We start from the raw sequence: 24,607 nt of genomic DNA on the forward strand, positions 1-24,607 counted from the left end.
GCAGTCACAGCCGAGTTGGTTGCAAGCACGCTACTGCAAAATCTGCGCTGCAGACATGGCTCCGGGCATGCCCTTTGTACTGTTGCCCCATCATTTGGCTTATATGGAGTAAAACATTTTAAAAGAGAAAGTTGATCTTTCATAAAACCGGGAAAAAGCAACTTTAAAAAAAAAGAAGGCTTATTTGGCATATCTGTATGGGTTTGTTGCTTCTGAGACCCACACTGCACTGTCACTTGACGGAGGATGTTTGACTGCAGAGGTACGAGAGACGTGCATTGCAAGAGGGCTCAGGAACCCCCTCACAGCCGGTGTCTTTCTCCCCCAGGAGTACGAGTTCACGGTGCTGCCCAACGCCTACATGATCCACATGCCGCACGCCCCCAGCTTCGACATCACCAAGTTTCGCTCCAACAAGCAATACCGCATCTGTCTCAAGACCCTGAAGGAGGAGTTCCAGCAGGATATGTCGCGCCACTACGGCTTTGCAGCCCTCAAATATCTCACGGCAGAGAACAACAGCTAGCACAACGGAGCCCGTGTGCGGGAAACAGGGACGCTGGAGGGAGGAGTCGCTCAACGTTTGGGGCCCGGTCTTCAAACTTCGAACTGAGAAATACTTTCTGTTTTTATACCATACTCGGCAGTTCTAACCGTAGAAATTTGAAGTGACATGTCTTCGGACTGTGCTCATTCGTCCCTTCCCCGACTACCCCAGGCCTTTCAGCTTTAGCATTCGTGAGGTGTCAGCAAGAGGGGCTGGCCACGAGCCCGCCGTGCCGCCGGAGGTGGGGACTGGGCAGGGGCTGGGAATGCACTCTGCTCTCTTAACTGCAGAGCAAAGACAGACCTTCAGAATATAGGATTTCACGTTGCTATTTAATAATTTGACATGCTTTTTATCTGTAAAGGAAGATCTTCGGGTCACTGTCCTGTGAATTTCAAATCTGCACTACTCTAAAAGGGAACTTTCACCTGTGAACTTTCACAGGGGCCCTGTTAACATGGATGACCTTGTTAATGCAGGATGAGCCAAAGGTCTGAATTAGCCTTGAAAACGAAGGGGATGCTTATACAATACTACGCTCCAGAGAAGGTGTGTTACTGGTTTAGGTGTATACATGATACCGGTTGGTCTTTTATTCTGAAATTAGTTGTTTTATCAGGAAAATCCCCTATGCCCCACCCTGCCTTTTCCCCAGTCCTAAATGCTGCTCCTTTCCTTGCCAAGGAAATGTCTCCCTCATGTTTCTTTCCCATCTTCAGTTCTGGTGGTCCAGTAAAGAAGATCAGTAGCTCTGCTGGAAAGTGAACAAAATCTGTCAGTGTAAGGTCTGTTTTCACCAGAGCAACTTGTTCATGTGTGTCTCGTAAAATAAAGGGCCTGGCTGTAACTCTTTACCTTTTTTAGGCAGGAATTGGATTTTGCCTATAAGGCACGTTGTGTGGGGGGATATTGATTTGTAGGCTCATTTCGGTGCATGCCCATCCGTGAAGGCATTGGGCCTTGGGCTTTAAGTGGACTTCTTTGCTGAACAGGGAATATAAACATGGCAACTAGCAGCCTTGGTGCTCTCCTGCTGCCTGCTGCAAGGTCTCAGAACTACTTCGTTAAAGGAGTTTATAATTAAAAGGAGCAGAACTGTTAGGAATAAACTCCCCATTCGAGGGGGAGAAAAGAATGTGTTGGGAATCTGAGTGTGAGTGTTTGCTTGAACGTGGGCTGGTCAAGTTCACAACTTCGGTACACACAGGAGTATGCTGGAGGGCGGACAGGAAACCTAACAAGCAAAATGCAGAAAACAAGACACTGGACTTTTTACCGTTTTCTTTATTCTTCAGTATTAATGTTGTGTTTACATGGGATGAAGAGATGAGGTTTAATGCACTACCCCTTGCAGGGCTATTTGTAATTTCTGTTGCAATGTTAATAGAGAAAGCAGAAACAACTCAGTGAGAAATGCGTCTGTCTCCCTGCCCCAGATCCCCATACAACCACACGTACCAATACCACTGCCTGAGTTGGGAAATGGATCCACATTCTGTTCTGCTCACTTCTTTTCCGTTTTGTTTTTCAGCCACTGGACCTTCTACTTTCCTCCCCACCTCATCCCTCTAGAGCTTGGTTTTATTTCTAACCTGACATTTCGTGAGAGCTTTCTGTTACGGTGGAAACCACGCGGTTAAACCAGACATTTAAACTACAAATATCAGTTCATCATGCTGTGTATATATAAGAAAAGCCAAAAAAGGCAACATCTTTGACAAGAAATAAAAAGGGGCGGGAGGCTATGTGTAATTTTCACTTGTTCCCCTGGGAGTGTTGGCTGCGTAAGAATACATCACCGCATAATTTTCCAAAGTACTTTTCTTCTGTTCTTAATGGCTTTATGTAAAGATTTACATAAAAAGCTGGGAAGAGCTGGGAAGAAGTGAAATAAGTGCTCAGTCCTGGCTAAGATACATTCTTTTAAAAAACCCAAAATCTTAACTCCCCAAGTCCTGTATTACTCACCATTAAGGGCCCAGGTCACTCTGCATACTGAGAATGAGAAGAACCCTGCAGCACAGAGTCCTGTTGATTAGCTAATGTGCAGAAAGATACCAAAAGCTGACCCTAAGAGAGGCTACCACTGGTTGCACCTACATAAAATCTCCAGTCAGAGCTTCAGTGTGGCCACCATTATGTTTCATATATATTACAAACTTTATTTCCAGATGTACATTTCTCCTTGGCTTAACAATGTTGCCCAAGGACGGACTGGATTGCCCTGCAGCAGCGTAACCTGTAGCACGGACCTGTACATTGTTTGGATGTGCCATTATCCACATGAACGTGATTCTGTCCTCGGTGGTCATGAGATGCGGATGGGGGAGCAGGGAGGTAATTGTTGGCTACTTGCCTGTCTGTACAGCGAGTCGTGGGACCTCCTGGGTAGGCTTAGGTGTGCTGGCTGGTGTAACCAGCTCAAAGATTGGTAGTAGGTTCAAAGAGCCCCTTTTTTTTCCCTTATAGACACTGTACCGACTTGTATCTGTCATGTCATGTTTGTCTATGATGTGCTTCATAATTTGGGAGGTGTAGGGCTTGGGTTTTTTTAACACATTTCAGCCAATTTACATGATAGCAAATTAGGATTACATATCTGTCTGTAACTGCCAGGGCTCCTCCAACACCGTGAAAAAACCAACAACAACAAAAATCCCCAACTCAGTTGTAACACTGACTGTCTTCCAGTCCTCTGCTGTAGTAGGTATTTGCTGGCAACTTTGTTACTTAATTCTCAGTTTTCTCCTGAAATCTTCAAGAAATATCAGATAAACCTGGTGACTTAATGCCTTTGATTTATTGATTTGTTCCACCAATTTCTCTCTTGAGTCTTCAGTCTATGACCTCTCCTTATCTTTGATATTTGGAAAGTGTGAGTCTCTCATTTAGGTATCACGCCAGCACCCTCTCTAGTGAAGACTGATGCAAATAAATCATTTAGATTCTTGGCAATGTCCTTACTGTCTTTAATTGTTTCTTCTACTTATTGTTTGGGGTGGCCTACCGGTTATCTCCGGTTTTCTGCTTTTGGGATACTGAGCAAATGTGTATTTTCAGTTTTAACTTCCTACCCTTTTTTGCTCTTCAGATTCCCTCTTAGCTTGCTCAAACTCCATCTTAGCTATTACATACCTTCCTTTTGGCTTTACAAAGTTTTGATTTCTATTCTCTGAAGGGTTCCTATTTGGCCTGAATCACTTCTAAAATTTCCAAGTTAGTCATACCAGCATTTCCTTGTCCTTGTCTGCCATTTATCTAAAGGGATATCGTGCTCCATAGCTATTTATAAGCCCTTTCCATTTTTAATCTCAGGATTTCAGGTTTTTCTTTTCTTTTTATTTAGGGCCACTGATTCTTTAAGGGGGGGGTGTTTTTAAATTTTTATATCAAATATCAGCCTACTAGGTTTTGAGGGTTTCTGTTTTCCTCTTTAAACCTTCCTGAATGCTAACCTTTTCCTAGTCAAGGGATCAGAAATAAAATGTTACAAAATTCTTTTGTTCTTCTAATTTGGGCTCTTATCTTGACACATTTTGTTCTGTGTCTCCCTTTTCCCCCTCCACTCCAAAACATTGACAAAACATATGAGTCACTGCAAACTTTTCAGTCCCAGAGCCTGAACTGTGTGTTTCCCAGCACCTTCTGACATCCCACCACATTTCAGACATAATTATTATTCCAAATAATAATCTGCTGGCTGGCACCCAATCCTCCTATTTTTGTTTTCATGCTTCTCCCTTTGATATAACAGGCTTTGCAAGTTTAAGTTTTGGGCAAAGCACTTGCCTTTATTTAATGCCTTATTGTAACCTTCTAATACGTTTCCATGATTTCTCTCTGCTGTCACAGTATACACCTCGAAATGTTTGGCTGTAGTTTCCATGCTATTGTTTTCTGGCTAAGGGTCATCTACTATTTGCCTACCTGGCAGACCTAGAAAATGTCTTTGTTTATCCCAGGTAGTCCTTAGTATCTATCAGATTTTTCCCCAAGTCCTACTTTTAGTAATTCCTTCCAGCCTTGCTAGTTTCCTATGTGAGCAATCTGGTTCCACTTCATAATTTGCGATTTTTTTCTATTTGTAATCATTATCTTGGACTCCGTGACATAAAGGAATCAGCAGCTGTACCTGCAGTTCCATCGCTTTTGTTAGACTGAATATCACATATGCTCACATTATTCCTAATGTACTGATTTTTTACCTGGTAGGCTTCATGTGGTTTGTATGTAAATCATAAACTGCATTTTCCTTTTACTGCAACAAGCGGAGGCACTTTGTAGTGTTATTTGCAGTAGCTGTTGCAGCAGAGGAAGCCCTGTGTTAGAGGGGAAAGCACAAAAACCTTGTCAGAATTGTAGCTACTGTTTCTCTCTGCAGGGGAAAATAAGGCCCTAGCACAGCTGAACAGTATTATAAATGCCCTGCACAAAACACATTGCGCATTATTTTGTGGTAGGTATAATCGTACATCGTCCAATTAAATATGAAAAATACATTTTTAATGTTCTCATTTTTACATGCAGTTCTATCCAGAAGGTAATGCATTCCCTTCTGTATCTTGCCAGTTTCCCCCATTACTCCAGCCTGCCTAATAGCCCCATCTGGTTTTGGCTGAGAAAGATTAATGACCAGCAGCACTGGGAGTCCTGGCAAATCAGCAGAGATATTACTCTTAGGCATTGCACAGGACATTCCTTCCTATTCTGCCAGATACTGCACGGGTGTTCTTCAGGTTTCAGTGCAGCAACAGGAGAACACAGCAAGCTCAGCAAGTGGGGTGAGCATCATTATTTATGAATTTCAACAAGGTCTAATACATTAGATGGTGAGAGTGCTAAAAAAAGAATCAATCATTGTTAGCTCAAAAAATATTTCAATTTTAGGAAAAGAAAGCGGCTAAGTTTCTGCAGCTCCAGTGAGTGAGACTGGAACAAAGAAGTCACTAGTAGACAATGACAGCCAATAACCTAGTATTTCCACTGCAGTATTAAGAATGCAGAGGCACTGATAGTGAAATGAAGTCATTTTTACATGTATTTTCATTCATGTATTTTACATGAATTACAGTAGTAATGCATGATGTATATTTAGACGGTGTGTTTACATCCAAACACTTAGGTGAATTGGGGATCGTTTGAAGATTGTTACTTTGGTTCACAATATAAAATTAAGTTTTGAAAAGCTTCTGGCTGTGCACAGCAAATTATGGCTCAGGAAATGCTTACGAACTTGGATTTAGAAATACTTTGCTTTTATAGGAATTTGTTTTCATCAGTAGTTACACATCCCCAAAACAAGACACAAAGTCCTTGAAAATTTCAAAAGGAACTATGTGCGTGTCAGTTGGCCGGAACATTTTCCTCTTACGACTACTTGGGGTTTGGGGTCTGTTTACTCTGCAGAGTAGAATTGTTATGATCAGTTGAAAAAATAATCCAGGAATTAGAAAGCCAGCCAAATACTTATTTGTGTGATGGATCATATGAATGTATTTGTCCAGACATGTTAATGGGTACTGCTATGGAAGTCTTAGCTCATTGAGGGTGTCAGGATGCAAAAGATCTGAAACCCGGGCTAAGAGCTTAGTATCTGTTCCGTCATTCTGTGCTGTAGTTTCCCCTCACAGGATAACAGCTTCCTGTCTCCCAGCTAATTACTGCTTCTGTAGGGTTAAAATGTCCTAAACCTCTGCAACATGGATTCATGGGAAGTCACTGTGCAGGTGGCAAAGGCTGCATTTGAGCTCCATGGTCCATTGCCATGAGATACAAGATTTCAATCGGAAAGAAATAGTTTTGACCTGGGGGTAATTCTCCGATCAGGCACGTAGACACCACTCTCACCAAATATATTCAAGAGGTCCCCAAATACATGAGGCCAAGTAATTCAAGCCAAGCTAAGCCTGTTCCTCAGTATTATGGTAACATAATTCTCAGACAATGGATGTGCGAGTTTTCAACGTTAACCATTATATCACAAGACTCCTGCTAAGGCTACAAAATGAGTCATGTGAAAGTTAGAGGATCTGAAATTTCAAGTCGCTGGTGGAGCTGGTGATTTGCTCATACAACTTCTTTTGTCCCCCAGCACATACGTAGTAGGACATAGTCTCTACACAATCATTTGCTGGGTTTTTTTAGAGGACTCTTCTTTCATTCTATGCACAGGGTGGATGGTACTCAGGGAATGAAGCAGCTGGGTGATACTTCTTTTTACTTTTGCTCTCATTGAGCTTTTCATAATACGATAGCTGCCTTGATTCTGAGCAAAGCCAGACTTTTTTTTTTCTTTTTTTCCAAAGGATAGGTTTAAACTGTGATTTAGGAAAATCAATTATCCCCCACGCTCTCAGGCTTTCTGAGCAGAACGCCTGCAGTTCTGTTCTACAGGCTTTTCTTGTGTGGAGGGATCCTACGGAGCTGTTCGAAATTACACACTCGGAGGCCTTGTAGCACTCACCCCCAACCTATGAATGCTAACAGCTGAACATGCAAGAGTGATGAATCCCAGCTCTGTCCAGGCATGTCTGTTCCATCTCTGGGAGCACTCTAAAGGCTATCGGCAGTCTGTCAGGTAAGCAGTGAAAAGACAGAGTAAATAATTGAGGGGGAGGGACACGAGGGTTTGGTTTAAGTAGCCAAATTTCCAGAGGAATGAGGAAGGTAAAATCATTCTGAGGTCCCTCAGGTGATCTGTTCGTAGGATCCGTGGGTTGGACTAAGCTCTTTCTGGATTTGTGGCATTTCTTATCCAACACTGGCCGACGTGGCCCACCTGTAGTAAATTCTGTGGGTTGTAAAATTCATGAAAGTCAGCACTGAGATTAAACCATTATCAGCTCAAAGGTGTTTAATTTTGTTCAGTTCCTTGGATTCCCACATTGCTCCTTTGGTGCTCATAAGAAGAAAAAAAAAAAAAAAAAAAAGATAGTAGCAGCTTGATGACAGTAGGAGTCTGACTACCCAGCCTTTTTTAAATTGTCAGCCCTGAGGTCAATGGTTGGGGCAAAGCTGGAGTTGGCGAGGTACGTAGAATTTCTTCTTTTGATCTACCTGTGGATCTGTTGTTCCAGCGGTGCTCTCCAGCGATGCTATAAGGACAGGAAAAGCTATCCAATGCTGATTGATCCATGAACTCCTCATCCAGTCGGAACTAACAACCAGCAGCAGGAAGGAAGCCACACCGCTGTCTGCTTTGAGTTTTTTTAGATGGCAATAGTGAGTTCAGTACAAAACCTATTATTCTGATGATAGACTTTGCTGAGCTTTTCTGCATTTTATATGTATACTCGCTGTGAGTGACAGAGGCCCCTTGGGGTTAGGAAGAGATGGGACTCAGCAGTTTGCTGGTTCAGAATGAGAACAAGAGATACGTGTATTTTCCCTCGACACCTTGCCCCGTGTTTACTAATTGTATGAGCACCAATTAATCTAGCTGGCCTGAGGCTCGGTGTTCAGGCTGGGCAGTAAGCTTCTGCTGTCTGTGTTGATAAGAGAGCGGACAGATAAACGAAATGATGCTTTCTGTCCGTAACATCCATAAATATTGCCATACGGGTTCAAATGGCTCATGGAGAGTTTACATCTTTTACTTTTCACTGTCAGGGTTTATTCAAAGAACAGCAAAGGCAATCCAAAAAAAAAAAAAGCAATGGGTTCTGTAAGGACCCACAAGGATTAACATTCATGGAGATTCATCAATGCAATGTATCCACCAAGTTAACCTGCCAGCTTTTGTCATAAGCACCGCAAATACAGGCATGGTCATCTTCTTTCTGATTACACTTCGTAGAGCAAAACAAGTGTATGTAATAAAAACAACTCTGAATCAGATCACACATGTTTTATAATTTTTGTTGCTTTCGTTTCCATATTCAGATGTGAAATTAACAGTTGGCAAAACTTTATTTTCTTAAGCTGATACAGCTTTCTTCTGCATCAATCAGACTTGCAAACATTACAGCATTGTCTGGGGTGAAGAATAGTACTGAGGGGTCATCGAGATGTCTGCAACACCACTTTGGTGCAGAGAGAGCGTTTCCTGTAGCCTGGGGGATTTTTCTTTCCTCTGTGCTATCACAGGTTTTATTTCTATCTTAGCAGTGTCTCTTCCAGTAAGTATGAAAGACTACTGGCTTGTGCTAGACCACTGCGTGAGTTCATTGCTAAAGCAGTGTTTCTGGCACGGCACCTGGCCCTCCACACAAATTTGTTCTGCGGGGGGGCCAGTTCCAATTGTAATCTTCAAGCCTATACCTGAGAGAAAATTCAGCAATTTGAAGCTGTAAGAATGGGATCACTATGCTTTGTTTTATTCTTAGCATATCCATAGCGTTCAAACTTTTCTATCCACTACACCCCTGTATCTTCCAGAAAAATACTGTTTTGAAAGGAAGAGAGTCATTGCAAGTAATCCAAGGGGGCTGAAATCAGCACCATTTACTCATGAGTAACCTACTCAAGCCATAAGTTTTAGCACAAGTTTCTACAATTTACAAATTATCTACTATTTCTGTAGGGCTCAATTTCAGGATCCTTCTTCAGCCAGCCCATTCTCAGGTTTTCCACTTTTTCTCCACATTCCCAATCTGCCGCACCCCTAAATCCATGTTCATACTAGCCTTAGGTAGGTGTTGGCAGGTATTTTAAAGACAGTATAGACAGTTTCCACAGTGCTGGGGTCTGGTTGTAACTATTACATAGAAAAGGACATCTCTCCATTGCTGACTCCTTTAAACCAGCAAGAACTCATTTCAAAAAAAAAGAGAAAAACAAATACTTGGGCTGCTGGGCGAGAGGAGAGGGAGAGACTTAGGCCTTCAATACCGTCAATGCCAAAACACGATCGTTGCTTAGGACCTGACACATTACTACAAGTTGGTAGCCATGCATAAGATGACAATGGTGGTTATGTGTGGCTCGGGAAGAAACAATGACTTTAGAAGACTTGACATAGATCCTTTGGTCCGAGGCCATAGGTTTCGCTTTTCCTATGCATTTGAATTGCCTTTCACAAAGCCATGTCCCAGTAGCATGGTTCCCAATGGACAAGCACTAACTAGCATAACGAGTCTATAAACATTCCCTTTCCTTCCAAACTCGCTGTAGATCATGTTGGCATCACTTTCTCTGTTTCTCCACCCTACAGCAGAGGGTCCAATACCTGAAGAAAGGTAGCACCAAAGCGATCTAAACACCAAATGTACCTTGCAATGCCAGAATCCCTAGGTTTTTAGGTGCCCAGCTGGAAGCAGTCGGGCCCAGCTTCAGCCCGTGCAACTTGGTGGCTGTCTGAGACCCACGGTGTTGGAGCTGGTCCCCTCAGTTTCCTTTGATAGTCAAGGGAGCGAGCCGGACTTCTGCAGAGGGCATTTCTGTTCATCACCCTTTGCTCTCTGACTTAGCAGAAAAGGTTGCGGTGCTGATGGTCCCCACGCAGGTGCCTCAGGTGTACATCTGCCCAAAGTAACGTGGGACAAATCTGAGCCAGTGAGCATCGGTTTTAGAGCTACCACCTACTCCTTTAAGATTGCAGGTGTCAAAATCCCCGGGAAGCTAAGCAGTAAGTGCTACAAGGCCGTATACTCAATATTAGCTGACAAACTTGAAAACAACAATCTATATGATGGAAAAAGTGTGGGTGGATCAGCCATGGGAGGGAGTGATTTGTGGACTCCAGAGACTGTGATACACGTTGTGACAGACAGCTTATGCTAACAGCCCAGAAAGCACTCGTTTTCAGCACAAAGCTGTGGGCTTCATAATGGTAGTTAAAATATTACCCCTGGCATTGCTGGTCAAGTTGTGCAACGTTCGTTGCACTGTATTATCACTGTGCAGCTCTGCCGAGAGCAGGGGCAGCATTTGCAATGTGTCAGCCAGCACTTTTCCAAAAGTGCAGGTAAGAAATCTGTGAGAAAGAAGGGAAAAAAAAAAAAAAACCCACAACAGCCTTTCACGTCTGTTTCTTCTTAAGACTCAAACCTCGCTCCTTTTCTGTCATGACCGAGGTGATTCTACATTCTCCAGGGGAAAATTGGGATGTCGTGACTTTTTGGGTGAGCCATGCATGAAACAAGGCTTGTAATTATCTTGCAAGGCTTGTGGCACTGGAGGGGTTTGAATCTTCAACTCACCACCCTGTCAGTACATTACCTGACTGGCTGGCCTTCTGCTTGAACTAATACTGAACTCTTTTGTTTCTCTCTCCATGTTGGGGAAAGTTTCTTAAGTAACATTTCAGGAAAGAAAAAAGAAAAATCTGTCTTCTTTCCTTCTGCTGCCCCATCTCCCAAGCGCGTCCCCCTCCAGGGTTAGACTGAGGCAACGTGCGTTTAACACAAACCACTTAGTTTACATGTATGCTTCAGTCCATGTGTAAGTTTTCTAGGTGACACTTTTATGGGGGAAAATGCTGTTTAGATTGTGTGTGCAAAATAAATGGCTTGTAAATATTTAAAAAAAAAAAAGGTTAATTTTCAGTTGTGCAATAAAATTGTGAAATAATCCTCTCAATTCCTTTCCAGTGTCTGACTTGACATGTGCTGGTTTCAGGAGCTTACCGGCTGTTGTTTCTTCAGATGGAAATAAAAAAAAAAGAGGTCATGGACTGTTTTGTTTTCATCTTTAAGCTTTTTATTACTTTTAAATTTTGCATTGTCATTCCCTTTAATCTGGTTTGTTCCTCCAACCCTGGTTCAGCCAGACACATCAGTACCAGGCTGTTCCCACTGAAGACAGGTGAGTCATTATCTGCTCAGAGTTAATCATATGTTTATCTGCTTTACTTGACCTTGACCTCCTTCCTGCTGTTTTCTTTCTGTAATCGAAGACAAGACTTTGGCAGATGGGGGGAGTTCATTCAGTTCGTATTTAAGTATGACAACAAGCAGATGGATACTCTACAGTGAATGACACCTCACCACCACCATGGAAGCAAATCCAGCTCACAGGTTAGTATTGCAAATGCTTTATCTGCTAGGTGGAAGCGTGGATTTTCCACTGTATAGGAGTCTTTCTCTTGATAATAGAAAAAACTATGTGAAAACCAGAAGCCTTCACTTTTGTATTAATTAACCCTTGCTGATAGGTTTTTCAGGTGCTCAGAGCTGCAGTTGCACCTCCCATAATCTCACAGCTGGTACATCCTTTAGCACTAATAAGTAGAACCACAGGAGTACAGCTTTCTCCCTTCCTACTTGGTGGCCTGAGACTTCTCTGCAGAACTTCATTATTGAGAAAGGAGATGGGGACAAGAGGGGGAAGACAGCTCAGCTGCATAATCCTTTGTAGTTTGTTTTGGGGGGGGTTAACCAAAATTCAAAGCGCAGTCTACTATAAAAGTGTGTTTGCCGGGGCTGACAGCACAGAATTTACATTTGTAGGGACATCATAAAGAATAGGATATCCCTGGATGCAAGGCATGGAGCCTCTCTCAAAGATTGAATAGAATATGAACAAAAACTAGTATAAGTTGGGAAGCTAGATGAATTTCTTGCTTTTCAGACAACTACAGAATCAAATGGATTTTGTGTGGTGCAGGAGCAGGCTGGGAGTCCAACAAGAGTTAGAGAGAGCTTTGGATTCATTATCAGAAATATAAATACTTAGAAAAGTATATATACATATAAATAGGTAGAAAAAGAATCCACAGAAAAGGAAGATGAAGGGCTGGAAATGTACAAGTGGGAGTTTTATAAGCTGAACTCTGCAATCATTGGAAAGAGAGAGAAAGCCTGCAGGTGTAACTCCCTTAAATTCCCTGACTTTGCAGCAAGGCAAAGCTGGCTTGCACTGGGAAATGAATGATTGAGCAGGTGCAAGAAGTGAATGGCATTAACTGTGTAAATAGCAGCTGATTTTCAATAGTCAGGCTCCCAGAAGGGATCCTCTGCCTATGCCATTTCCATATTACCCACAACCCTTCCTATCCATCCACCTCTGACAAATCAGTTGTAAAGAACAGAGCTTCCTTTAGGATTTATGTCAAATATTAATGCTCCAGGACAGATGCAATAGGGCAGATTACAAGGTGTTTACACTGGGGTCAGAAGTTATGTTTCATCAAAAGGTGGCAAGCTGAGGTCCCAAGACTGAAGTAGTGATGGAGCATTACCCACTTCTGTACCAACTCTCCTCCAGGCTCCCTGCGTGATTCCCAGTGGTCTTTGTGTAACCACGCTCACCTTCAAGCTGCTTTAAAACAAGAGTTACCTAGTGACCGAATCATACGGGCAGATGTGGGATGTGTGTTTGCTGCCTCGGGGTATGTTATGCAGCTCAAGAGCCAGGTGTTAGTCAGGCTGGGGATGTTGATGAGAGTTCTGCCACAGATTTAGCCATTAAAATGCCATAAAAGAGGGTTATTTATCTCCCTAGTTTGCCACTTGAGTTTCTGTCTCAGGTTTCCACAGGCCAAATCTGGCTACCGTTTCTTCACTCTCCTATCACACAAAAGCACAGTCTAAAATTTCCCTCCTTTCTCCCCCCGCACAAATTATACCTGAAGAATAACTCTTGCATGACGGTAGTATGAATCACATGCCCTGTATGGTCAATGTAGTTGTAAGGTACACAGTGTCTGTGGGGAAAAGAAAAATCAAAATCTAATTCACGTTAAAATTTGGATTTCATAGCCCAAGCACTGGGAGATTCTGACAACTTTAGTCTTGGTAATTTTGTATTTGAACATGAATAAAAGCATAGCATATTCATAGCAAAGCCAAAAAGGGGGTGGCAGTTGTACTAACCCGAATACTGCCTGTGGTGAAACCTGTAGCATCAGCTGGTCACTAAATAGCCTTTGTATACCAGGAGAGAAATAGCATTTTGCTAACATTCACTCCCCAGTTTGGCTCCGGAGCTGGCAATTTCAGGTGGTAAATGGCAGCAACCTCTCAGAGCTCTCATTTCGGGCTTTTGCTGATACAGCATTTTCATTTATATTGGGTTCTGATTTTGAAGGTTAATTTTGCAATTATAAGTGCTGTATGCATTTTTTTAAACAAAAGCCAGTATTTTGAAGTGGCCACCAGGGAGAAGGATGAACAACTCTAATGGGTTCAATTCATCCTCTGCTTCAGGGCATAATAACAGTTCTTAGAAGCAATTGTTCCTCTTTCCTGAACTGCATAGGCAAGTGTGAGACATCCATATACAGTTGCCTTTCCTTTATCATGCCCTTGGATTATTCTTTCACTTGAGGACTCCCATGTATTTCGTGCTGAGAATAGCTCTTTCATGGTGTTTTCAGGGACAAGCCAACCTGTTACCACCCTGTTAGTCTCAGCCGTGCTCCTGGAGAGACCCAAGCCCTTGTCCCTTTTTCAGCTGATTAAACTCTCTCAGTGCTGCTCATTACCTGCTCAGCTTGAGCAATGTTTGCAGCAAGTGGGAAACCTTTACTTAGGTTTGTGGTAAAGAAATCGGGAGATCTTTACTACTGCTACATCTTACTGATGTGTTGTTTTGTAATAATCCAGGGGAAGTTTGAAAAGTCAGGCTTGTCCATGATGGTTACCTGGACAAACCATTAGGAAGCTTTAAGGAACGAAGAAAGCAACACCCAGAGACTCACAGGCAAACCCCTTACTCAGAGTGCAGGTTCATCATAGATGGCTGTTAATTACCCAGAATGTTGTTTGCCTTACATATTTGATAACAGCACCTCGGCAAGTTTAATATCCTGTAACTAATTCTTTGATTAATATCATATTTCCCTAAATAGGGTACGTGCCTCCTGGCATGCATGAAACATTAGTTGCAAGGACTTTAGGAGTAGTCCATGTTAAGGCAGTTAGGGGTTTTTAGCAGCACTTGGCAGGCTGCTCAGTGTGGCTGTTGTCTTGGGCAGCGGAGATGGGAAAGTGTGGTGGTCTCCTTTGGCTGAAGGCTGGGGGAATCCTTTACATTTCAGTCTTGCCAGCAATCTCTTGCTGAGAAATCCTATGCGGCTCAAGAAGTTTCGTTCTTTGTGTCTCTTTGGGAATCACCCAGATGGTCCTATATGGACGTCTTCAGAGGCTTCTGCAAGGAACCGCAGTCCTCAAGGGCTCAGCTAAAGGAAAGCAAACATGAGATGCTCCACTAACATATGTCAGTCAGCTCAGTTCCAAAAGGACTTTAATAAGGGAATAAGCATCACAGCTCAGAAGGCTGACACACTGCTTCATCAAACAGCAGAGACAGCTTTCAAAGACCAGAAATGTCACTTCATAATGACAGCATTTATTTATTTATCCTTTAAGATTTTTTTAAAAAACCCGCCACTGCCCATTCTCAAGCCTTAAGTAACATTCCTCTCTGGAGCTCAGTTCTTGTTTTAGTGACACTGTCTTCAGCCTTTCTTCTCTTCTCTTTGTATTTTTCCGTTACGCAGCGGCTCTTCAGGTAGTGAGGCTGTGTGCTTTCATATGGGTAGGCTGGAAGCCTGCAAACCACAGGACACTTCAAGCACGTGGAGAAGAACTGCCGTGGCAAATTCCTCCTTGCTCTCTATGTGCTACTGCCCTCACAGAGATGATTTTTGCACAACATCCCTCTGAGGTGCTGCAGGCTGGCAGAGAGTGTGGGAAACCCGAGGTTATTTCACTGATGCTCAGTGGTTTCCTTAGGCGTACTCGGGAGGGAGGGAGCAGAGGCACAAATCTGTGTCACTGTGTCCCCATGCAGTGAACCCATTAACACAGCGTCATCATGCTTTTGCTTTCCAGCATAGCAGGGGTGTTTGGTACCATACGTTGAAGCGGTTCACGGATCAGAGCTTTCTTCTTTGACTGGGAATCGCCTTGCTACAGGAACGTCTGCCTATGCATGGTCTGGCTTAATTTTGTTGTGTTCCCCCTGCAGAGAGGATAAATTATTCCGAGCAAAAGAAACCATCCACCAGCTCTGCTCATTCCAGTTAAGCGTGAGGCACAGGACCTTAACGTTAAATGTCCCTTAAAATAACGACAGGATGTTTAATTTTCAGCTGGAGCCTGTAAAAGTCCTTCTGCCGCAGTACTACACCTACTCTCCTCAGCTACAGCAAAACCCATCGGAGGCCTGGCGGTGTGTCTGTCCCTCCCCGCGCAGCGAGGAGCAGTCGGAGCCCTCGCCCTCAGCTGGGTGACTGCTCCCGTCGCATCCCTGGCTGTCAGGAAAGGCAGGAACCATGAGCCGGGGGCCCCTTTCAGCTCGGTGTCTCGAGTTTGGTGGTTATTTATTGCACCTGAGTCTTTCTGAAATGTTTGTTTCATGAGAAACAGATTTAAATTGGATGGTTCATTGATTTGATTAAGAAAAGTGATTAGTGTGGCAGTGAAAACTTGTTAGTCAAAGATTTTTAACCCAGCTGTTCCTGGGGAAAAAAAAAATAATCAGATGGGATTTTACTGCTGATTCCAGCGCTCGGTGCCGTTTGATTTACAAGCTGTTGCAAAGCTAAAGGCACAGGAGCTAGAGCATTTGGTTATTGAAAAGGAAAATATTTCGGCCTGTGTCACATCTCTGCGTGACTTTGACTAGAAGAGGAAGGTGCAGGGCTATATATGTTCATGTATTGAGACGAGGTGAGAAATGTGTGACTGGATCCCTCCCTTTGGGGCAGAGCTGCCGTGCCAAATTTTCTGGTTCTCTTTGATTGAGGGCAAATGAGGAAGCAGCGGTCTGCTGGCTGCCAGGATGGCCGTACTGTGGGGCATTCGTAGGTACTTTCATACCTGTACCTGTCCCGACTGTGGAGTTCAGGAGATGGGATCAAGATGAGAAGCAAATACTGAAGCCCTACACCAAAGGCTGTAATACTTAGTGTCCCCTGAACATCCATCTTCCATATACACAGAGCCCTGTGATGTAGGAAGGGGGGCTTAGCCTATTTTAGAGCTGAGTTATCTGAAGTAGGTTGAGGTTGACTGGCTTGTAAATGTGTCAGTAACTCAAAAAAGAAAAAAAACAACCAACAAACCAAAAAAAACCCCAACAACTAACTGAAATGTCTCAGTTATACTAAAATCTGTATTTGACATGGGTGAAGAGTCCCTAAATGTTACCATCTCCAGGCTGTTCTACAGAAGAAAGACAGGCTTTACCAATGGATTATTAAGTTCCTTCAGCCTGGTTGCTTTCTCTTTGGTGTACAGAAGAGACTGGGGAGAACGCTAAGGAAATGAGAGGAAGGAAACCGGTAAGGGGCTTGTCCCACATCTTCCCCAGACACCTGGGGGTAGGAAATCCCTGTTCCTGTGTGCCAGCCTCTGCTGAGAGGTTGGTGCAATGAAGCGGTTAATGGATCGTACTTCACCTGGAGGCCAGAAACAAGTGGAGTAATGCAGTGGTCTTTCCTGGCACTGCCCCGTTTAACGTCTTCATCAGTGTCTTGGAGGAGGGGACAAGGCGCACATCCATCGTGTGCACAGGCGACGCAAAGCCGGTGATGGCAGCTGGGCAGGTCAATACAATGGTGGGCAGGGTGGCCGTCCAGCAGGACCTAGAGAGGCTGAGGGCATGGGCTAACAGAAACCTTATGAAATTCGACAAGAACAAGTGCCAAGTGCCGCAGCTGGGAAGAAAGAGCCCGGTGCAGCAACCCAGGCTGGGACTGCCTGCCTGGGGGGCAGAACTGCTGATGAACCGGTCTGTATTTCCATAGCCTAAAGTTTATGGTCATAGACAGGCAGGTCTTTTATTATCATTTAATGCAGGAAAACTCTTGCAACAGTTAACAACTTGACAGCTTTACTTTTGGAAACAAGTGATGGGAGAGGCAATACCCTGAAAGAATGACCCAGCACTGTAGCTGCCAGGTAGGTAAGTTAGCACCCACCTCTGTCCTGGGCCCTGTTAGACTAGACTGCAGTTCTGCCTGGCATTTTTCTGAAGGCACTAATGATGTCAAGCTGCACAGCCCAGTGCCAAAGGCTTAACCAGGCATACTCTAAAAATACAGAGAAATCATGCAGCAGAAAAGTGCTTATCATTTACCTGCCTCAGAGCTGAAAGCCGGTGGATAATAACTCATACCATTGTGCGTAGCGAGTGATTCAGGAAAGCCAATTGCACGGGTTATAAGACTGATAAGAAAAAAAAAGGTGTCTTTATTGAATGGGTTGGACAGGTGCCTTACAGGTCCCAGTTTCCCCACACCATGGTACATGGAGCTATTTAGGGCTGTATCAGTGAAAATAAGAGCACAATCAGGACTAGAGTGTCACAAGTCTGCAGATGGGAAATATCCCATTTAACTGACAGTTTTCAGACAGTGTGGGGAGACAGGCTGGCAAACAGGGCCACCCCGATTGCTTTGGCGAGTGAAGCGGTGCGTGGGCTGGCATTGCCCTCTTCTGGCTGGCGCTGCAGCTGGGGGATGCTGGGCACATGGGGTGCCCGGGGCTTTTCGGGACTTGGCCAGGTTTCTTGCCATGCTCATCACAGTCTCTCCTTCCCTCTGTATGATACGTAGTCCGATGGTGGCTCTGCTTTCCTGCTCCTCTGCTGGCAGCTGGGCAGGGTCCAACCTCACCCTTGTGTATTTGACGCTTTGTTCCACTTATTTTTCTCCTGTGGGTGCAGTTTTGGCCTTGTCTTCCTTTCCTCTCCTCTCTCTCAGTACAAAAGTTATTGCCCCTCTGGGTAAGGGACGTCATTGCCCACTGCGCTAGCATCTGCGTGGAAACGCTAGCTCGTGTTTTTAACAAGTCAGCTAGCAAATTCTAACTATTGCAGTGTAAAATGCTGAATTAACAGGGCAGGATCCCTTTGGAGGGAGTCAGGAAGCTGAAAGAGCTTTCTCTCCCTTTTATTTACTTTCAGTGTACTAGTTAATGACTTTCTGCTCTTGCCTGTGTTGCTGGGGCACTATTCCCTGATGGGCACAGGCCCATTGCTTTTAGTGGCATTGCATTAAAAAAAGAACAAAGCTGACAGCCCCAACACCCCTAAGAAAAGTCTTTAGTGCTCTCCCCATATTGCATTACACACATATTGCATTTTGCAGTCTTGCCCTTGGAGATCCGGTATCTTTCCAGGAGAATATGGATCTCTCAAACAAGATACGGGCGTGAAGGGAAGTGTAAGCCAAATTTCAGGGGTGCAGAACGGAAACGGAGAGGCTTTTTTATGAGTTGTTCCCATCTCACAGAGCAACAACAGCCAAACTAGTCCCGGGGACTGAGTTTTTCTTTTGCCCTCACCAGGTGCCATGTCCCTCCAGCAGAAGGGCTTATGCTGCTGTCTGATGGGTTGCACAACCTTTTTTGCTGGAGCCAATGAAGTTAAGAAAGAGCACAGAGGAAAGGCTGGTTGGAAATTATTTCGTGCCGTACTAGCCACTAGCACTCAGAGCCAGGTAACGCTACTGGCTACAGTGTTCCTTCTTCAGTTTGACTTCCAAAGTCTTCCCAATGAAACATTGCGGACACTTCTGGCTGACAGAGCAACCAAACGTTGGGAGAAGGCAAGAGCAGCCATGAAAACAGTGGGCATCACGCATCAAATGCAACCAATAGACATTGTTGATACTTAACTGTGCTCAGCTTTCAGTGGTGCTGGTGCAATAGGCATAGCAATTAGCACCAAAATAAACACCCTTGGTGGTGGCAGCCTGCAAAACTGGGCCAAGAAGCAAAAACCTAGGAGAAGAGCAGGGGATGAAAAGAAGCTGAAAAAGGTCTCAAGACACTACTGGCAAAAGATTGTGAAGGATGCTCAACAGGGAAAGAACCACTGGAGGTGAAGGTCTTTGCTGTCTGGGGCCGAGGACCTAGACCTAATCCAGATGGAGCCCACTGAGAGGTGAGCTGTATCAGCACAGTCCAGGATAATGGAGTTGGACAGATATGGGGACAAAGTCACTGTTAAGTACCTCACGCTCAGAGGATTATCACGAAGCATTGAAGTGAGACACAGGTCAGTCACCTTCAGTAAGCTGAGAGGAGGTGCCCCCGGCATTCTCCAGTTGTAAGGAAAATCCTGCAAAGGGAGGCAGAAACCCCTAATGTGGGCATGAAAGCACCCAGCTTCCATATCTGGGGCTGCAGGAGCCTTGGATAATCTGCTACATCCCTTAGTGTCTGTGCTTAGCTATACACAAAATCAAGATGCTGTTGCAGTGCTTTACAATCTGATAACAAGTTGTCTGTTACAGAGATACATTCTTGTGATTGATGGTGGTGCTCCTCTGGTGGAGCAAACTTCCGAACTAGTGTCATGGAATAGAGCCTACACTGGGGCTTTATTTCATACAGTAATATTGCTTGTCAGTGGCTTAGATCCTGCTCCTGCCAGCTGAGCAGGAGAGATAGGATCAGTTGAGCTCTTTCCCTGAGTATTTGGGACATTATCCTCTGCTGGACATCAGCTGATGGTCCCTGGAGACATAACAGCAACAAGGAACACAGCCCATAGTCTTGAATTCCCCAAGTTAAGATGCACTGCTCTCAGCTCGGCATCTCTCTGATGGTTGTCGTGGTTTGAGTCCAGCTGGCAGCAAAGCACCACGAAGCCACTCGCTCAGCCTCCCCCAACCCACAGTGGGAGGGGGAGAGAAAATGTAAAGAAAGGCTCGTGGGTCGAGATAAGGACAGGGAGGGATCACTCCCCACTTATGGTCACGGGCAAAAAACAGACTCAACTTGGGGAAAAAAAACAAAATCAATTTAATTTACTACCAATCAAATCAAAACAAGGATAATGAGAAGTGAAACCAAACCTTAGAACACCTTCCCCCCACCCCTCCCTCCTTCCCGGCTCAACTCCACTCCCGATTCTCTCCACCTCCTCCCACCAGCAGCGCAGGGGGACGGGAAATGGGGGTTGGGGTCAGTTCATCACGTGTTGCCTCTGCTGCTCCCACAGGAGACAGTCCTCCATGAACTTCTCCGGCACGGGTCCTTCCCATGGGCTGCAGTTCTTCACGAACTGCTCCAGTGTGGGTCCCTTCCATGGGCTGCAGTCCTTCAGGCACAGACTGCTCCAGTGCGGGCTTTCCTATGGAGTCCCGGCCATCTTGGGGAGCATCCCCCTGCTCCGGCGTGGGCTCCTCTCTCCCCGGGCTGCAGGTGGGCATCTGCTGGCCCGCTCCCCTCCATGGGCTGGGGGGGGACAGCCTGCCGCCTCACCGCGGGCTGCGGGGGCATCCCCTCCTGCCCCGCTCCTCCTCCCCTCCTTCTTCACTGACCTCAGGATCTGCAGACGGGTTTCTCTCACATTCCAATCCCCCGACTCCCTGCAGGTTCCCCTTACTAAACCTGTTCTCCCAGAGGCGCTACCACCGTCACTGGTTGGGTCGGCCTTGGCCAGCGGTGGGACCAACTTGGAGCCATGGAAGCTTCTAGCAGCTTCTCACAGGAGCCACCACTGCGGCCCCTCCACTGCTACCAAAAAAACCCACCACACAAACCCAAAACAATGGTTCTCTGTGTGACATGGATGCCTGGAGAATCGGGTGAAAGATCCCTCTCATGACTAACGTTGAGCGGGAATCAGTGGTTTGCTCAGTGTTATTTTGCACTCAAGATGATTGGCAACAACAACGCAAATACAGATGGTAAATCATGTAGAACTTGAGAAGCTGCTGCCCTGAAACTTTACTCTGAAGGGTCAGCAGTAGAGTGATGCTAATCTAGTCTGAAAACAGCTGTTCCTTGGGGAGCAGAAAATAATTCTGTTGGGGAAATCATGAGTATAATGATTTTTTTGTTTTTATCTGAAAATTTATCTGCCTGTTTCCTGCTGCGTTTGGGGTTGTTTTTCATTTTTGCTTTCAGCAAAGACAACAGTTTCATCCGGAGGGCCACCCACTTATGATGTGCATTGTTTCTTGTACTCTGTGAGTGAGAGCAAGGGGGAGAAGGAGGAAAAACATATTATGGTTAATTATAGCCACTGTGCTGCCACTAGAGACTCCTGGAAAATATCAGTCACCTTCCTGAGTACCTCATAGCAGTTACAACAGGTTTAACAATCCAAACAAGGTGAAAGTCTGTATCAGGTAGAGAGAAATCTCTGAGGACGCATCGGAAACACTTGAAGGAGGGTAAGTAATATGTCAGACTGACATTATGGTTGGCGATAAGGTTAACCAAGAGACATTCTTAGCAAAGCACCCAAGGACTGAACAGCTGTTCCCCTGGGAGTGTGAGCCTGCTTTCTCTCAAGTGACTGGTAACTTGGAAAGCCCAGTCTGGAGCATGGAGATGGCCAAATGAACTTCAGAACTTGTACACTTATGCCCCACAGTACATAGAACATAATACTTCATCTGCTTCCCTTATACTCAGGCCAGAGGATAAAAGTTCTTCTGATGGTAAGCCCTTTCTGAGAGCTGTACCCACTAGAGGATGGCAGTCCCGTACCTGTCACCTTTGGAGAGTTCTGCGCCGGGACGAGGAGGACGTTTCTGGGATGAGATACCTGGGGAAGTTTGCGCTGCTGCTGCTTGCGGTGGAAGCAAAGAGAGAAGAGCAAGTTTTGTCAGCCACGTCCTCTGATAACAATGAGCCTGGAGCCTTTTTTGTGGGAATAAGGGAGCACTTAGGGAGGAACGGGGTCCAGGATGCGTTGACATGTGTCAAGATGGAAGGTCACTGTGTATGAACTGGGCAAGTTCCAGGGAAGTCTTTGCTGGGCCTCGTCCCAGTTTCCTCCCTCTGAAAAAGAAAAGGGGATCAGGCCCAGTCCCTCTGCCTATCGGTCTCTCTTACACACCTTGTGGCACGGGGACAGCACACCTCTTCAGATCGGGGTGTCCCAAGATCTTTATATCGTTTACATCTAGGGTGATCGGATTATCTGCAGACACCATAAAGCCGCAGGTACTTTAAGCAGTGATTGCGACATGTTTTAGCCAGGTTATTGTGGTAATGCTCGGGGGGATCTGAGTCAGCTGGGATTCTTAATGAGCCAGATGAACTAATTCCTGTCCGTACAGCCAGCCCAAAGAAAACTATATTATAGCACAGCCGGGTTATCTGGTACAATTGACAGAAATTTTACTCATGCTTGGAATAAAAGAGAAGAAGAGCTCTGCAATGGGTTTGGCTGAAGGGCATATAAGCCTGGAAGTGTAAATACGTTTTGTGATGCTCTCTAGTGACTTGCATACCTTGAGTAAGTTGGGGTAAGACAGGCTGCAAATCTAAATTGCAGTTGTCATTCCTGGATAATTCTGTGGATGGCCCAAAGTAATCAATGTTTTATCTCAGACCCGGTCTGGTTTCTCAGCCTCCAAAAAAGCCAATACTCTTCAATGAGACAAAAAGAGGAATGTTTAATCCTATGTGAAACAACCTGATTTTTTTTAACTGAGGTTTACACTTCATTTATTACAGTGGGCTCTATGCCTCTGTCCTGGGAATATACATCATTTCAGGAAGCCGAAGAAAAAGTTGTCTTAGGAAGCCATGTCCTTTTGCTCCAAATGCTATAGTTAGCTAAATGTCACCTCTAGAAACATTGTAATTCAAGTTAGTGGGCTATATGGGAATATTTCTGAGAATCTGATTTGCTTAAATCTGTCTTTGTGCCCATAATCTCAGATCCTAGCATTGCCCTTTCAAAATGCCAAATGCAACAGCTTGGATCATTAGCACACTTTGAATTCTGTTATTTGGGTCGTGCAAATGTGACTCCTGTCCTTTAGACAGCCACTTTCATGCTGTAGGGAGAGTGGGGCGGGGAAGGGGGGATAATATTTAAAATAGCATAGGACAATTCTGATGTCGTGTACGTTGTTGTAACACCAATGAAACCTAATAGACCTATCCCAAGCTTAATTGACATGAAAAATTTGCCCAGGTGTGAGAGGTTTATCATTAACCCATTTCTCTCTCTGAAATTTCATTTCCCCTGCAATATTTCTTACCAAGTTTGCTCACTACACACTCGACTTTGAATTGTATTTCTTCTCTAAGAGCCTAACTTTCTCCTGGGTGATTCCATACAGAAATCCTACTGAGGAGGAAGAAGAGGCAGAAATTTGGGCAGCCTCCTTCCAGTTGCACAGGCTGCCACCCAGCCATTCAGGCTGCACGACTGCCAGGGTTGCAGGGAGATGCTTCACTGACCTCTGTGGTATTTCCAAACCCTCCTGGCCTCTGCTATCTGATGGGTTTTCTCTCTTATTTTGGATCTCTTCTCAATTTCCACAGTGCAGTTTGTAATCAAAGTGATGCTAATCTGTTGCCACAGTTCTTGCCAGAGAAATTGGTTTTTATCTGAAGGCGTTGGGCTGGGGAAGTGGAAGGGCATAAATGGAGCTCTAGCAGAATTGACAGTAAGATAACGCAGTAAGATTAAATGCAAGTGAGGAAAAGAGAGGAGAAGGACTGGGTTTTGTGGAAGAACTGGAAGCGTGTGTGAGGAAAAAGCAAAGGAAAAGGAGTAAGGACAATCAGAAGGGATGTAAGGAGAGGAACAGAAGAAGAGAGATAGAATTTGGAAAAGCAGCAGTGTGGGATGCCACAGGCCTGACAAAAAAGTGATTAAATAGAAGGAAAAGCAACACCAGCAAAAAGTTGAATGCCAAAGTGCTACCAATCACTACCAATAACGTTACTGTATGTTGTATTGCTTTCCATTGGTGTAACATATACACCGGGATGGATACTTCCAGCATCATGTTATATCACACACCTTTAAATACTTAATTCTTTGTCAATAGAAAACTTTTGGGTACACGGCTATTTAGGCTTTTGGCCAACTCCACTCACATCCCCACGGGGAGTCTGTCGCCTTTGTATGTGTATGTCACCTTCTATGTATTTGTTGATAGACGGAGAGCATTTGCTCTGCAGCTGCCATATACTGTCCTGAAATGACATGTCATAACTGCAATGTGCCTTGTAACACATGCAAACAGAGAAGCCAAACTAAGATTTCACTGACGACCTTAATTTTGGCATTTCTCAGCTTTCAAATGCTTGAGTTTGCAACCTTGACGGTTTTAACATAGTTGGTTTTCTCTGCAATTATAAACAATACTTTGCATTTCTCTGATCTAGTCTGCCTCAGAATTTGATAGTGTTCTATAAACATTTTTGCAATTAGTCATGATAGCAGCCTTTTGAAGTAAGGAACTAT

General features: G+C 44.6%; 2 protein-coding genes across 5 annotated transcripts in view; both read left to right on the forward strand.

Moving 5' to 3' along the window:
* The window catches only part of LARGE1 (LARGE xylosyl- and glucuronyltransferase 1), a 300,218-nt gene extending 289,153 nt beyond the window's left edge, over nucleotides 1–11,065 (forward strand). For 2 of the 4 annotated variants that reach the window (XM_030040447.2, XM_030040448.2), the window contains one exon: nucleotides 329–11,065. In XM_030040447.2, coding sequence (XP_029896307.1) covers nucleotides 329–526 — 198 coding nt within the window. In that variant the 3' untranslated portion in view covers nucleotides 527–11,065. The remainder of the gene's footprint in view (nucleotides 1–328) is intronic. The other 2 variants (XR_003927115.1, XR_003927116.1) reach the window with 2 other exon arrangements.
* Nucleotides 11,066–11,381: 316 nt separating this feature from the next.
* Nucleotides 11,382–24,607, forward strand: part of SYN3 (synapsin III) — a 263,138-nt gene continuing 249,912 nt past the window's right edge. Inside the window, exon 1 of the mRNA XM_030040449.1 lies at nucleotides 11,382–11,502. The gene's annotated coding sequence lies outside the window, so the exon portion shown is untranslated. The remainder of the gene's footprint in view (nucleotides 11,503–24,607) is intronic.

Source organism: Aquila chrysaetos, chromosome 17 (genome assembly GCF_900496995.4).
Source record: "Aquila chrysaetos chrysaetos chromosome 17, bAquChr1.4, whole genome shotgun sequence".
Lineage (NCBI taxonomy): Eukaryota > Metazoa > Chordata > Aves > Accipitriformes > Accipitridae > Aquila > Aquila chrysaetos.